The following is a 16,438-nucleotide window of genomic DNA, read 5'->3' on the forward strand; positions in this document are numbered from 1 at the left end:
TATATCGCTAGGGGGCCTAAGACTTTTGCACAGTACTGTAGTAATTTTTTCCACAGAAGAAGGAAATGGCAAACCACTATCGTACAAAAGTTTGCCAAGAACAATCCTGGTCATGTATAAAACCATATCATACAACATGCCACATAATTATAATGATGATGTAGTCATTATATGTATTGCATTGTACTGCTGCTGCAAAATAAGTAAATTTCATGACATATGTGAATGATGATAAATCTGATTCTGATATGGGTGAGAGTGGGAAGGGGGTAGGGAGAGGGGAATCATAAGACCATAAGACATTAAGCCATAGGAGCAGAATTAGGCCATTCAGCCCATCGAGTCTGCTCTGCCATTCCATCATGGCTGATCCCAGATCCCACTCAACTCCATACACCTTCATTCTCGCCATATCCTTTGGAGCCCTGACCGTTCGGGAAACTATCAACTTCTGCCTTAAATATACCCACGGACTTGGCCTCCACCACAGCCTGTGGCAGAGCATTCCGTAGATTCTCTACTCGCTGGCTAAAAAAATTCCTCCTTACCTCTGTTCTAAAAGGTAGCCCCTCAATTTTGAGGTTGTGTTTTCTAGTTCTGGATACCCCCACCATAGGAAACATCCTCTTCACATCCACCCTATCTAGTCCTATCAACATTCAGTCGGTGTCAATGAGATCATGGTTGGGAAAAGGGGAAGGGGGAGTGGAGGAAGATTGGTAGAGGGGCAGGTAGTGTTGAGGAAACAGGTAGGATGCAGAAAGACTCAGACAGATTAGGAGAATGGGCAAGAAAGTGGCAAATGAAATACAATGTTGGAAAATGCATGATCATGCACTTTGGTAGTAAAAATAAATGTACGGACTATTTTCTAAACAGAGAGAAAATCCAGGAATCTGAGATGCAGAGAGAATTGGGAGTCCTTCTGCAGATCACCCTGAAGGTTAATTTGTAGTCGAGTCGATGGTGAGGAAGGCAAATGCCATATTAGCATAAAGAGGTCTAGAATACAAGAGCAGGGATGTGATGATGAGGCACTGGAGAGGCCTCACCTTGAGTATTGTAAACAGTTTTGGGCCCCTCATCTTAGAAAAAGTGTGCTGGCATTGGAGAGGGTCCAGAGGAGGTTCCTAAGGATGATTCAAGGAATTAAAGGGTTATCATACAAGGAACATTTGATGGCTCTGGGTCTGTACTCACTGGAATTCAGAAGGATGAGGAGGGGATCTCATTGGAACTTTTCAAATGCTGAAAGGCCTAGTCAGAGTAGATGTGGAAAGGATGTTTCCCATGGTGGGGGAGTCTAGGAGAAGGCAGCACATCCTCAGGATAGAGGGGCGACCTTTCAAAACAGAGATGTGGAGAAATTTCTTTAGACAAAGGGTGGTGAATTTGTGGAATTTGTTGCCACAGGCAGCTGCGGAGGCCAGGTCATTGGGTGTATTTAAGGCAGAGATTGATAGGTTCTTGATTGGACACGGCATCAAAGGTTACTGGGAGAAGGCCGGGAACTGGGGTCGAGGAGGATCATGATGGAATGGCAGAGCAGACCAATAGGCCAGATGGCCTAATTCTGCTCGTATGGTCTAAGCAGAAAGCACCAGAGAGACATTCTGGCAATAAAGCAATTGTTTGGAATCAAGTGACCTTGCCTGGTGTCTCAGGGCTGGGTGTATCTGCACCTGTGCCACCCCACAACCCAGCACTCATTCTCTGCCACCTGTCCCACACCCCTTCTGCGGCGCCCCACCCTCGGCATTCTCAACAACATTTGCTTCCGCCAAATTTACAAACTTGCTCTCCGCTCCACATTGACAAATACACTACTGTACAAAAGTCTTCCAAACTCTAGCACTATATAGGTAGTGTAAATTAAAAAACAAATTAAATAAATAGTGGGAAGTGAGAGCAAACCAAAAAAAAAATAGTGAGGTACTATTCATGAGTTGGTTCATTGTCTGTTCAGAAATCCGATAGTGGAGGGGAAGAAGCTGCTCCTAAAATGATGAGTGTGTGTCTTCAGGCTCCTGTACCTCCTCCCTGATAATAGCAATGAGAACAGGGGATGTCCTGTATGATAGGGGTCTTAAATGATGGATGCCGCCTTTTTGAGGCATCACTTTTTGAAGGTGTCCTCAATGCTGGGGAGGCTAGTGCCCATGATGGAGCTGTCTGAGTTTACAACCCTCTGCAGCTTTTTCTGATCCTGTGAAGTGGCCCTTCCTTACCAGATGGTGAAGCAACCAGTTAGAATACTCTGCAAAGTATATCTGTAGAAATTTCCTGGAGTCTTTATTGGCATACCAAATCTCCTCAAACTCCCAATGAAATCTAGCTATTGTCGTGCTTTCTTCATAGCTACATTCATATATTGGGCACAGCTCTTGTTGAAATTAATATTTTTTATTTTAATGACCACAATTTCTTTGCATACTTTGATTTGAGTATTTGTCAATGTTTGAACCACACCAAAGTCACCCAAAGCTGACCATTAAACCTCACAAACACGTCTCCTTTCATTAACAATTGATTTCTAAAAACTTGCAAGGAAATCAGATTGTAATCCCTGAAAATGATCACAGATTAACTATTTCTCATCCAAATTCAGGATTCAATGTCGTTTCCAGTACACAGTTGGGCAGTTCAGATTCTTCATGATGTTGCCAGAAAGGGGCTGGCTCCTTTCTCTATATATCATAAGAGCTGTGGTGGTTAATTACTTTAAAAAATAGTAGAAGAGATTTGGAGAACTTCACTCAGATTTCTAAACACTCTGGGAGCGATATGATGACATCCAGTATACCATTATGTAATTCTAGCTACAGAGTTTAAATCTGCAGTTAAAGTTAGCGAGATCAATTGACATTAGATTATCAGCTTTATTGGTTCTCCATTTTATGTTATGATCTGCTGCAGAACCCATTGGAGAATTCATCCGTCATATTTTATATAGAAGATCTATGAATTTCTATGCATAATTTACAAAAATAAGCAAACTCATATGTATGTCGGGTACTTTCACTCCATTCGCAAATAGCAAGATTTCCTGATGGCTAACCATTTTAATTCCAACCCCCATTCCTATTCCAACATGTCGGTCCATGGCCTCCTCTACTGTCATGATGAGGCCACTCTCAAGATATCATATTCTGTCTGGGTAGCCTCCAACATGATGGCACGAGCATCGATTTCTCTAACTTTTTTAACTCTCCCCGTCCCCCATCTCTCAATTTGCAGTCCCCACTCTAACTCCCCTCTTCTCCTCAACTGTCTATCACCTCCCTCTAATGCCTCTCCTCCTTCCCTTTCTCCTATGCTCCTCTCCTGTCAGATTCCTTCTTCTTCAGCTCTTTACCTTTTCCAACCTATCACATCCCAGCTTCTCACTTCATCCCGCCCTCCTCCACCTACCTACTTTCTCCCTCATCTGGCTTCACCTATCACCTTCTAGTTTGTACACCTCCCCTCCATTCCCCACCCCCACATTCCTATACCGGCTTCTTCCCCTTTCCTTTCCAGTCCTGAAGAACAGTGGTGGACTGAAACATCAACTGCTACAGTCCTCTCCATAGATACCACCAGACCTGTTGAGTTCCTCCAGCATTGTGTGTCTGTTGCTCTGGATTTCCAGTATCTGCAGAATCTCTTGTGTTTATGCGTGAAGCAGATTGACTACAATGTCCACTTTATTCCAGCCTCATTCCACTACTTTCGGTACTGCACACGTGTATTCATTTGTTCTGACTTCACATGCATTATAATGAAAACATTCACTGTTAAAATCTCAGCCTTTATTTCTTTTGTCTTCTATTGCATTGTTAAATTCTTAGTTAAGTGTAATTTAACTATGACCAACAATGCTTAACTGTACATGTCACTGCAAATGTAGAACCAATTTAAGTTAGCATAATTAATGTTCAAAGGGATAACATAATTACCGGTGTTTCCAGGAATGAAAAAAATCATGTTCCATTTGCACTAACAACAGAAAAAAAACCTGACAAAATGGGTAGCTGCAGATGCATTATGACTGCATCATATTTTCATTAAGGTTTAAATTGGTTTTCAAAATCTCTTCAAAGAAAATAAAATGGTTCTTTGCATTTGCTTCTTTCAGTGTTGCACTTAAAAGAACACGCCAGAATAATAATTCAGCATGGACTAGATGGGCCAAAAGGCCTGTTTCAATGTTGTAGTGCTCTGTGACTCCAAGATTTAAGAAATAAATGTAATGTATGGGTCTATTTCTTTCAGAGCAATGAATACTCGCCCCCACTTTGCACATACGTTTCGTCTACGCATGTGCATTTCTCTCTCTCTCTCTCTCTCGCTCCAATGTGAATATACCAGTTTGAGCCATCTCCTGCATGCGTGCTTTTATTTATTCAGTGCGTAGTTGTGCACAGAGGCAACAAATTGGTGATGAATGCAAACCTGCACAAACCTATCGCGAACTGCACCGACAGTTACGGGACGAAACAGCGAGAGTTAAACAGCACAAGAAAGCCATCACAGATGCTACCAAATGCAAGAGTACAGTGCACCACAACAGTGAAAGATGCACTGAATTTAAAGTGAAAATAATATAGTGATGGCTTCAGTTGGGAAACTTGATGAATTTGATAGCACTATTGAAAACTGGGAGTCGTATATTGAGAGGGTTGAAATGTACTGTAATGCGAACAATGTGGAGGAGCAAAAGAAAGCTCCTACACTTCTTAGCTTAATGGGCCCAAGAATGTACAGTCTCTTCCACAACTTAGTAACCCCTGAAAAGCCAGCAAGCAAGACGGTCAATGAAATTGTTACAATTTTACAAAATCACTTGAGGTCTAAACTACTGGTAATAGCTGCGAAATTTAGATTTTACAAAAGGCACCAGTCAAAAGATGAAAGCATTTCTGAATACATTGCAGAAGTCCGCAAATGTTCCCCGTACTGTGGCTTTAGAGAAGGACTTTCTGGTGCATTAAGGGAAAGGCTTGTTTATGCCATGCATAGTCAAAGCACTCAAAAGAGACTACTGTCCAAAAGAGACCTAACCTTAGAACGGGCATTGACCATTGCAATATCGTTAGAGACTGCAGCAAAGGATGCAGCAGAACTACAGAAAAGGTTAGAATGTGAAATGCACAAAATGTAACTGAGTGGTGCAAAAAAGTCCTACTACCACCGGCTTCTCCCAAGCAATGCTACAGTGCTGCATCCATTGAACACACTGTTAGCAAAGTGGGAATGGTCAGGAAGATGTGAAAAAGCATTCAAGGAAACAAAGAGACTAATAACATCTGATGAACTGCTCACCTATTATGACTCATCCCTGCCCATCAGACTAGTGTGTGATGCATCCCCTTGTGGTGTTGGAGCCATTTTGTCACACATTACAAAAGCTGGATCTGAGTGCCCGAATGCATTTGCTTCAAGATCACTGACGTGCATGTATATACACACAGGGAGAGGCAGTACCTCTGCAGAAGGGGGCTTGTTATGTCTATTCCGGGGCATCCCACTCATCTTTGCTCTACACCTGACACTCAGCTCTCACGTGTGTCTCTAAGTAGCTGTTTGCATGCGACAGTGACCAAAGGCCCATTCACCACTTCAACAGATAGGCTAAACCAGGCAAGGGTAGCTGGCGGGCCTCATACCCTGGTGAGAGAGGGACACGCCTGTCCTAGCATGTGAAGCTCTGGTGGATTGGGCGGGAGAGATCTGCAGTGAGATCCAACAGCCAGGAAAGCAGTACTGCAATGCTCGGTGGAGGGCGAAGGGCACACAAAGCACAGAAGATGTCATGGTCATCCCCTGCAATCAAGGGAACCCCCAGTTTCTGATGCTTGTTCCTACCACTGCTTCTGGATTTCTGAGTTTGAGAGAGTATAACTGTCCCAGTGCAGTGGCTTTTCCACTTTAAAAATTCTCCCACACAGGTTCTCTGTCATCATCAGGCAAATACCATATATGGTATATATATATTTCTTATTGTAAATTTTGAGATAGCACTGTACTGCTATCTCAAAACAACTAAATTTCACAACATCTGCCAATGACATTAAACTGATTCTGATTCTCAACTGGGGGAACAAACAGCATAGTAACAAAACTGGAAGAAAACATACAAAGAATAAGCTTTGTATAATTAAGTCATTTTTAGAACTAGTAACAATAAAACAATTAGGATTAAGATTCTCATCTAGTAGTAGGCTTTATTGCAATACTACTAATAAACTAACACATTGATTTGAATTCAATACAGAAAAATTTGTTAAACCCTTCTTTGTTATTCTTCATAAGTATTTTGCTTATTGTGCAGAATTTATTTTTGAGATCTGTGCTACTTGGTAATGGGTGATGGAGTGGAGATACGTCTTCACCAAAGGAGGTGTAAGGCATTCCTTCACACCACCAGCCTTCTGGTCACCCTTGGGCAAGGTGTAGCACCTGCTAAGCTCCCCAGTCAAGGTCACATGAAGTCACGGGAGCAGGTGGTGGATGTTCGTATGAGCAGCTGCTGCATATCACAAGTCCTGGTTATGCGACCACTGGCACCAGGCGACCAACCTCTGAGGAGTATTGATAATGGCTGGGGTCACCTGTCTTGCAGAGATCCTGCCCAGAAGGCGGCAATGGCCGACTACTTCAATAGAAAAATTTGCCAAGAACAATCATGGTCATGGAAAGACCATGATCGACCACATCATATGACACGGGACATAATGAATGAGCTACTTAGTAATTCAGCTAATGTAATGGATCTAATAAAGAATCTTTCCAGTGTATGATACGATCATTCTGGCAGAATCTCAGTTCACGTACAATGAAGATCATGATTATCACAACAGCCTTGCGAATGTCACCTCCTAAAGTCTGCAAAGTTTGGTAGGTTAACAAGGGAGTTTATTTATGAGCTAATTCCAGCTTTTATCTCATTGATTCATTTCTTGGATTTAGACAATGACATGATGGCAAAGCCAGTATTTATCATCCATCTGAAATATCTATGAGAAGGTTGTTGGGAGTCTTTTCCTTGAACGGCTACAATCCTACTGGTGAAAGTACTCCAATTTAGCTGTTGGGTTCGGATTTCCAGCCTTGAATCCCACTGATAATGAAGAAAAGATGATAAATTTCCAAGCATGGGACTTGAAGACTTGAAACCCTAGTCCTCCTTAGAGTTAAAGGTGGAAGAAATGGGAGATGCTATGAGAGTGGCCAAGTTGAGTAACTGTGATGCATGTTGTAGATGTTGTATATTGCAGCCATTGTTGTCAGTGGTGGTGGAATTACTATTTAAGATGGTGAATAGATAATCATTGAAGTTGATTGCTTTGTTCTCAGTGGTGCTTCTTGAGAGTTATTGGAGCTGCATTCACCCAGAGGGATGGAGAATGTCCCATTGCCCTCCTGACCTGAAGACAGAGGCAGTACCTTGAAGTGGTCAGGAAATGAGTTCCTCACCCAACCCAGGCCCATCATCAAAAAAACCCACCATCAGGCATGCACTCTTCTTGCCACTGCCATCAGGAAGAAGGTACTGGAGCCTCAGGACCCACACCACCAGGTTCAGGAACAGTATTACCCCTCAACCATCAGGATAACTTCACTCAGCATCACTCAACCCAACATTGAACTGTCCCCCCAACCTATGGACTCACTTTCAAGGACTCCATCTCATGTTGTCGATATTTATTGCTTACTTATTTATTGTTATTATTTTGTTTGGTTTTTTCTTTTTATTACTTGCATAGTTTTTTGTCTTTTGCACATTATTTGCTTCTCCGTCTGATTGTGTGTGGTTTCTCATTGATTCTATTGTATTTTTTTTGTATGTAGTGTGAATGCACACAAGAAAATGAATCTCAGGGTAGTATAAGGTGACATATATGTAATTGAACTTTGAACTTTACTCTCATAGCAACAGTACTTATATGATCGGCCCAGATGAGTTTCTGGTCCATCGTGACCTTTACAATGCTGCGAACTCGAAGATGGAAATGCAATTAAATATTAAAATTAGGTAGTTGAACCCTCTCTTATTAGAGATTTACAGCATCAAAGACTGCCAAAGGTTGTCTTTATTCCTCAAAGAACATAGACAGAACAGCATAGTATAGGCCCCTCAGCCCACAATGTTGTACTGACCTACATAAATCGACACCATAATCAATCTAACTCTTCCCTCCCAAACAGACCATAACCTTCCATATTTCTTATATCCATGTGCCTATCTAGTGTATTAGATTCTACCACCAGTCCCAGCAGTATATCCCATCACCCACTGCTCTCTATTAAAAAAATCTCTCATATCTCCCCTAAACTTCCCTCCACTCAGCTTAAATGGTTACCCTCTGGTATTGACCATTGCTACTTGGGTAAAAAGTGCCGGTTGTCCACTCATTCTATTCCTCTTATCACCTTATGTACCTCTATCAAGTTGCCTCTCATACTCCTTCGCTCCTTTAAGTGGAGGAAGATTGCAGCCCCGAGACTAAACCATGAACTAAACTTAGCAATAACGTCAATTCTTCTCCGCTCAAAACCAGAATCCAGACAGAAATAACTTACGCCAATATTGAAAATAAAGTAAGATCCTAAACTTACTAGGAACTCTGTTAATGGCTCTTAACGGCCTGAGGACTCGAACAGTTCGTATTGCTGAGAGACTCACATTGTGTCCATCCAGTGAATATTCCAGCATCCTACAACCAACAAAACATTATGATGTGAGTATCATTAAAAACAATGAGAAATAATTAGATTTTCCTTTTAATATATTTCTCTGTTTAACTGCTATAATTGTCCATTAAAATGATCATTCAAGTTCATTGTCATTCAACCATACACATTGTTGTTGTTCCTTTTCGGGCCTTGTGGCACATTGGGCAGCATTTTTGCCATTTGTTTAGCATTTGTCTGTATTTTTACAAGGCCGAGTTGTTAGCACAATGGAAAGTGTGAAAGGAGTCAGCCAGATTTGAACTCGGGACCATTCGCCTCGAAGTCTAGTGATAACACCACACCGCCGGCCAGCATAAACCATACACTTGTATACAACCAAATGAAACATCATTCCTCTGGGGCCAGGGGTTCCCAACCTGGGGTCCACAAGCCCCTTGGTTAATGGGAGGGGTCCGTGGCATAAAAAGTGGTTGGGAAACATTGTACACAGAGCGTACACTGTATAGTTACAATCCAGCACATACAGTCACAAAATAATATGAACACAAGTCCCGGAGTGGCATGGCCTGAAGATTGACAGGTTGACACAAAGTGCGAGGCGTGTGTTTATGTAAGACAGTGTAATATTACTGGCGTTATTATAATAAATATGTGAAACAGCAGCAATAAAAGATGAAGAGGATCAGTGCAGGATGGGAGTATGTCTGGGAGTCGAGGAGTATTCACGATCCGTGCCAGAGAATATATTAAGTATATAGTTCAGACACTGAGTCCACAAAATAGCCCTAATCTACCAAAATCAAGAACATCAGTCAAAGCACATTTATGGCAAATATTTGTTGCCTTAATTGTATAATAATATCTGCTCCAATCATGGCCCGGTAATATTTCAGATACTTATATAAAAGCATCAACTGTACTAACCTAATAAAGAGAGCAAAATAATTTTCTCTTAATGTCAAAATAAGTTTTTGTTTGTTCATCAGAAATCCACTGGGCCATGAATGTGTAACACAAACAGTTCAAAGATGACTGGGATGTTTTAGTCTATGACGCTTCAAACAAGAGAGTAAACGAATCACTTATCACGGACACTGGCAGGGTAGCACTTGATCACACCTCACTTGCAGTATTGTGAGCAGTTTAGGGCTTCTGAAGCGCTGGCATTGGAGAGGGTCCATAGGAGGTTCACAAGAATGATCCTGGGAATGAAAGGGTTAACATATGAGGAGCATTGGATATCTCTGGGTCTGTACTCACTGGACTTTAGAAGAATGAGGGGGGAATCTCATTGAAACTTATCAAATATTGAAAGGCCTAGATACAGTGGGCATGGAAAGAATGTTTCCTATAGTGGGGGAGTCCACGACCAGAGGGCACAGCATCAGAATAAAAGAACGTCCATTGACAACAGAGATCAGGAGGAATTTCTTTAGCCCGAGGATGTTGAATCTGTGGAATTCATTGCCAAAGATGGCTGTGAATGCCAAGTCACTGGGTATATTTAACGCGGAGGCTAAGAGGCTCTTGGTTAGTAAGAATGCCAAAGGTTCCAGGGAAAGGACAGGGGAATGGGTTTGAAAAAGATAATAAATCAGCCATGATGGAATGGTGGAGCAGACTCAATGAGCCAAATGGCCTAATTCTAATCCCTTATCTTATGGTCTTATACCAAGTATGCACTGCAACATAACACTCACTGCTGACAAAATATTTCATTGCAATCATTGAGGCCTGAAGCATCTTACCCATAATGGCAGAAAAGAGGCTACTTGACCCATTGGATTTGTACTGGCTTGTCAGGGAGCAATCCCATTAGACCTAATTTCCCTTCTCCTTACCTTCTGAAACCCCTATATCTTGTAATCTCTCACACATGCCCGGCAATACCACTTCAATTCTTTTACCATTCCTCTGAACTAAGAACATAGAATGTAGAGCACAGAACATTGTTCAGGCTGTTTCGCCTCAATCTTGTGTTGACCTTTTAACCTACTCTAAGATCTATCTAACTCATCCCTACTACATAGCCCTCCATCTTTCTATTATCCATGTGCCTGGCTAAGAGTTTCTTAAATGTCCCTAATGTATCTGCCTCTACCACCACCCCTGGCAGGATGATCCACACACACAACTCTCCATGATAAGAACTTACCTCTGACATCCCCCTATACTTTCCATCAATCACCTTAAAATTATGCCCCCTAGTATTACCTATTTCCATGCTGGTAAGTCTCTGGCTGGCCACTTGATCTATGCCTCTTATCACCTTGACAACCTAGGGGTATATAACTAAGGGGTAATTTCCATTGGTCCATTAACTTACCAACCTGTGGTTGCAATGAGAGACAAGCCCATGGAAAGAATGAGCAAATTCCATACCCAAAGTCAGGACTGAGCCCAGTTCTCTGGAGCTGAGAGACCACAAACTCTGTCTCCCAGCATCCATGCCTGGTACTGCTCTCCTGACGTATGGTTCCATATGTGTCTTCTGACCATTTTATGAGATCCTAAATTTATTATGAACTCTGCTAATGACTCTTAATGGCCTGAGGAATTTGACAGTTCATATTGCTAAGAGACTCATACTGTCCTTCCATTCAATATTGTTAATTTTCATATTGTTAAAATCCATATTGTTAATTTGCAAACCAAGACCGATAGGTGTAATTAATTGATAGCCTAAACTCTTATTAGACCATATAACACAGGGGCAGACTTAGGCCATTCAGTCCAATAAATCTGCTCTGCCATTCTATAATAGCTGATTTATTATTCCTCTCAATCCTATTCTCCTGCCTTTTCTCCCTAAGCTTTAAACTCTAATCAAGAACATACAATCTCTGCTTTAAATATACCCATGACTTGGCTTCCACCACTACCTGTGGCAATGAATTCCACAGATTTACCATTCTCATCACCAAACCAATGACTTGAATACATGTCATTGATATTCAAACTAAAATCACTAATACCACCCTCAAGTTTTTGTGGGTTAAATTATACTAAATATCAATCCTGAGTCACACAAGTTAGAAGATCAGTGAAAAAACAGTGACAAATTAAACAATTCAATATATATATTTGTAGAGAAAGAAACATACAATACAAAACACAGTTTGCAAGAAGAATATACCTTAAGGACCATAAAAAGTGAAGAGAATTGCTTACCTTTTATTATACTTTTGCATTTGTTATATTGCCTCTTGCACCAAAATAAAGTTATTCTAAGAACATACACTTGAGAAGGAAATTTTAAAAAATCAATAACTCAAAGTAAATGGGTTAATGTCCTCCCACTAAAATACCAGAGGAACGTCAAACAAAAATGTTAATCGCTTTTCTGCTATTATTGTCAACGTGTAATTTATCATCTGGTGCCTTCTTGAAACTTCCATGAAAAATAAAATTCATTAGTTAAAAAGGGTGAAGAACATAATATGAAGCCTCTGCTTTAAATTTACCCAATAACTTGAACGCCTCAGCCATATGTGGCAATGAGTTTCACAGATTCACCGCCCTCTGGCTAAAGGAATTATTCCTCATCTCGGCTCTAAAGATACATCCTTGCATTCTGAGATCGTAATTCCTGGTCCTAGACTTTCACACTATTGGAAACATCCTTTCCACATCCACTCTAGCGAGATGTTTCAGTATTCAATAGGTTTCAATGAGATCACCCCACATCCATTTCTCTGAACTATGGTGAGTACAAGCCAAAAGCCAGCAAAAGCTCCTCATACATTTAACCTTTCATTCACAGGATCATTCCTGTGAACCTCCTTTGGACTCTCTCCAATTCCGGTACATCTTTTCTTAGATGCAATACCTAAAGATACTCATAATACTTCCAATGTGATCTGACCAGTGCTTCATCAAGCTTCACCATCCTTGCTTTCATATTCAAGACCTCAGAAACAAATGCTAACATTGCATTTGCTTTCCTTACTACTGACTCAAACTGTAAATTAACCTTTAGGGAATCCTATACTAGAACTCCAAAGCCCCTTTGCATCTTTGATTTCTGAATTTGTTCCCCTTTAGAAAATAGTCTACACCTTCATTCCTTCTACCAAAGTGCTTGACTATACTCTTCCCACACTCTATTCCATCTGCCACTTTTTCTATTCTAATTTTTCTAAGTCCTTCTGCAGACTCCCAGACTCCCAGCCGTTGTGGAAATCAGTTCAGGTGGTCTGTTGTGTGCCTGTAAGTACTTGAGTACCAGTTAGGTAACTGTCTGCTGGGTGAAGGACATTACTTCACAGAAATGGAATTATGGGTGCAGCCCTTTGAAAAAAGAGGGGGTCCAAATGTGATTCTATTGTGTTCACTGTCCACAAAGCCCTAAAGTCAAAAGGAGCCCTGTCTAATATAGGTATCTAAGAGTACCTTCACTATGTCCACCTACCCTTCAAAAAGTAGTTCACTTCTGTTTATCCTCCATGGCGAGCTTAGCTGCCAATACCAACTGTGTGAGTGTTGCATCACCCCTCCCTACCAAGGACGAGGTAGTTCCAGCTAGTTTAAACTCAGTTCATTTTCCTTTTAGACAATTAGTTACATTTAGACAAGTAGCTCTTAACACTGAGTTAACTCCATAATATGGACTCAAGGACTACAAGACCATAAGACATACAGCAGAATTAGGCCATCTGGCCCATCGAGTCTACTCCGCCATTCACTCATGGCTGATCCTTTTTTTTCATCTCCTCCTCAACCCCAGTTCCCGGCCTTCTCCCTGTAACCTTTGACACCATGTCCAACTTATGTTCTCAGTGTCATTTTATTACTTATTTATTTACTATTATTATTGTTCCAATTTCTTTTGTATTTGCACAACTTGTCTTCTTTTGCAGATTGATTGTTTGTCCACCTTTGAGTATAGCTTTTCAGTGATTCTATTCTATTTCTTTGTCCTACTGTGAATGACTGCAAGAAAACAAATCTCAGTGCGACATTCACTCACTTTGATGATAAATTTACTTCGAATTTTGAACTTTAACACAGCTAGCTATCCTGCTGCTGAAAAAATCATTGGCAGTATCTACAGGAGGTTCTGCCTTATGAAGGCAATATCTGTCATCGGGGATCCCCACCATCTGGCCAAGTCATCTTCTTGCTGCTGCCATTGGGAACGAGGTAGAGAAACTTGAAGTCCCAGGTTCAAGACAGTTATGTCACTTCAACCAAGCACACAAGCCTCATAATGACCTCAGTACGGCAGCACCATGAGCACATTGTACTCCAATAGATGTAGTTTTTGTTCTAATTGTGTTATTTCTTGTATAATTTATCTTAATTTATGCATTTTCTTGTGTATGTTGTATGTCTGATGTTGTTGCAAACGTTTAATTGCAGCTGTACAGTCAGGTATTTCTGTACATGGCAACAAACTCAATGTTTGACTTTGGTGACTTTCCAATGGTCACTGGTGTGACTGGTAGCAGCATTCTTAGATATGGAAATCTACAGCAAGAGCTCCTTCTGTGCCAGTATGCCTCTGATTTGGGGTAAGCAACCTCCCTTTACAGATGCCCATCACAAAGAAGCCCTTTGGGCATCCTGACCTGCGGGACAACATCTCCCACACCTCCTGCTCCTTCCTCTGTACGTTACGGTTCAAAAGATCCACACTAGCAAACATTCCTGGTTCCAGTGAGGAGAATTTGGGCAAGAAGAAAGTGAGGACATTTGTCACTTATGTGTTTACAACAGACCAAATGCCAAATAAGAGTTGAAAGTACTTCAACCCGATGTTTGGATGCTGACTTAGGCGCCGGGCCAGATTGAAAAGGTCTGGGTGTCAGGGCCTGAGGCGAGGAACAGGCCAGTTCAGTTTGCTGCTCCGCGGCATTTACTCCACTCTGCATTGAACAATGGGTCTCAGACTCTCCTTGTAGATTTCAATTCAGAACACTATTTGCTAATAGTTATTGTTTACATGACTTGTTTTTTTCTCTCTCTCTGTACATTGGGTCTTCTTTTTTCTTATGGGTTCTTTCGGGGTTTCTTTGCTTTCTGACTGCTGGATAAGAGACGAATCTCAAGGTCATACTCATACTCTGAAAATAAATAAATACACTTCGAACTTTTGATCTAACTTGTTTAAAATCCATCAAGCTGTTATTAAACGTCCATTAATCTTTAGGACAACACGGTAGTGTAACGCTATTGCAGCACCAGCAACCCAGGTTCAATTCCTGCTGCTGTCTGCAAGGATTTTATACGTTCTCTCTGTTGGTTTCCCCCGGGTGCTCCAGTTTCCTCCCACATTCCAAAGACGCACGGGCCAGTACATTAATCAGTCGTATGGGTGCTACTGGGCAGCATAGGTTCATTGGGCCGGAAGGACTTGTTACCTTGCATATCTCTAAGTAAAAGTGCTCCACCTGCAGATGTAGCCATGGCCTTCATCCCCGTGAGATTCAATGAACATGCCGTGCACAGATTTCTATTGAATGAGAAAATGAATTACTAACCCTGCCATTACAATGAAGAAATCCAGACGATTCCATGTATCTCCCAGGTAACACTTCTGACCAAATATCCCAAGGGCCACCATCTTCGTGACCATTTCCACAGCAAAGAATGCAAAAATAAAGTCATCAAAGGCCTGATGGTTTAAAAAGAGTTTTAACACATTTAAATTCATGCAAGATCATATTATTCTTATCTTGTAATATTCATATTAAAAATTTCTCCTCATATATTACATGTTAAATTATTCTACAAAGGTTTTGCAAAATTGTAAAATCATGATCATGTCTACTTTTATAAATTTAGTTTCATCAAATCAAAACACTTATCTTGTCTTTTGCATTTAAGAACTATGTAAACAACACTTAGTAACCAGCCTCTGAACAGCTAAGGCATGTGTTAAAAACAGTTACTTTCCCCAAGCAGTAAGGCTGGTCAACACCTCCACCCATTAAACCCACCCCTCCACACCCTCCACCATCACTACTTTATCATTTCCTGTCAGAGTCACCTTATGTACAGGCACTCTTGTGCCTAGCATCACTTGACTTGCATACAATCAATCTTTATACAAAACCTGTCTTATGTGTTCAATTTATTGTGTTTTCTTACTATTGAGTTCTTTATCTTACTGTGTTTTTTTTTGTGCCACTTCAGATCTGGAATAACAATTATTTTGTTCTCCTTTACACTTGTGTAGTGAAAATGATATTGAACAATCTTGAAACTTTATTTTTATAAAAACAAATGTGGGAACTTTTACCCAAAGCATTCAGATCTATTGTGCTCTTTTATGAATGTGTTCTTTATCATAATGTGTTTTTTAGTGCTGTGTTGGATCCAGTGTTATAATTACTTTTTTCTCTTCTTTACACTTGTGTAGTGGAAATGATATTAAACAATCTCAAATCTTGCATCTTTATTTTGAAAAAGCAAAGGTGGGACCTCTTACCTGAAGTATAGTACACCTTTCAGACTGACATTTCACATCTTCACATGGCTGAAACATTCCCAATGTGACACAATTCAACAGGATAACCAACATGCTGACATGCTCGAACCATGTAAAATCACTGAATTAAGGACAATGAGCAAACCATAAGTGGAAAGTAGACTGACAAATCCAAACCCAATTATTCTGAGGAACAGATAAGACGAACTTAAGACCTTAAGACATAGGAGTAGAATTAGGCCATTTGGCCCATCAAGTCTGCTCTGCCATTTCATCATGGCTGGTGTATTATCCCTCTCAACCCCATTCTCTTGCTGTCTCCCTGTA

At 40.9% G+C, this 16,438-nt stretch overlaps 1 protein-coding gene across 1 annotated transcript in view; it reads right to left on the bottom strand.

Moving 5' to 3' along the window:
• cacna1ha (calcium channel, voltage-dependent, T type, alpha 1H subunit a) overlaps positions 1 to 16,219 on the bottom strand; it is a 333,897-nt gene extending 317,678 nt beyond the window's left edge. Inside the window, exons 1-3 of the mRNA XM_073060243.1 lie at positions 16,112 to 16,219; positions 15,162 to 15,295; positions 8,602 to 8,699 (exon numbers count right to left, since the gene is read on the bottom strand). Of these exons, the coding sequence (XP_072916344.1) occupies positions 8,602 to 8,699; positions 15,162 to 15,295; positions 16,112 to 16,204 (325 nt within the window). The 5' untranslated portion in view covers positions 16,205 to 16,219. The remainder of the gene's footprint in view (positions 1 to 8,601; positions 8,700 to 15,161; positions 15,296 to 16,111) is intronic.
• Positions 16,220 to 16,438: the final 219 nt, after the last annotated feature.

This window comes from Hemitrygon akajei, chromosome 11 (genome assembly GCF_048418815.1).
Source record: "Hemitrygon akajei chromosome 11, sHemAka1.3, whole genome shotgun sequence".
NCBI lineage: Eukaryota > Metazoa > Chordata > Chondrichthyes > Myliobatiformes > Dasyatidae > Hemitrygon > Hemitrygon akajei.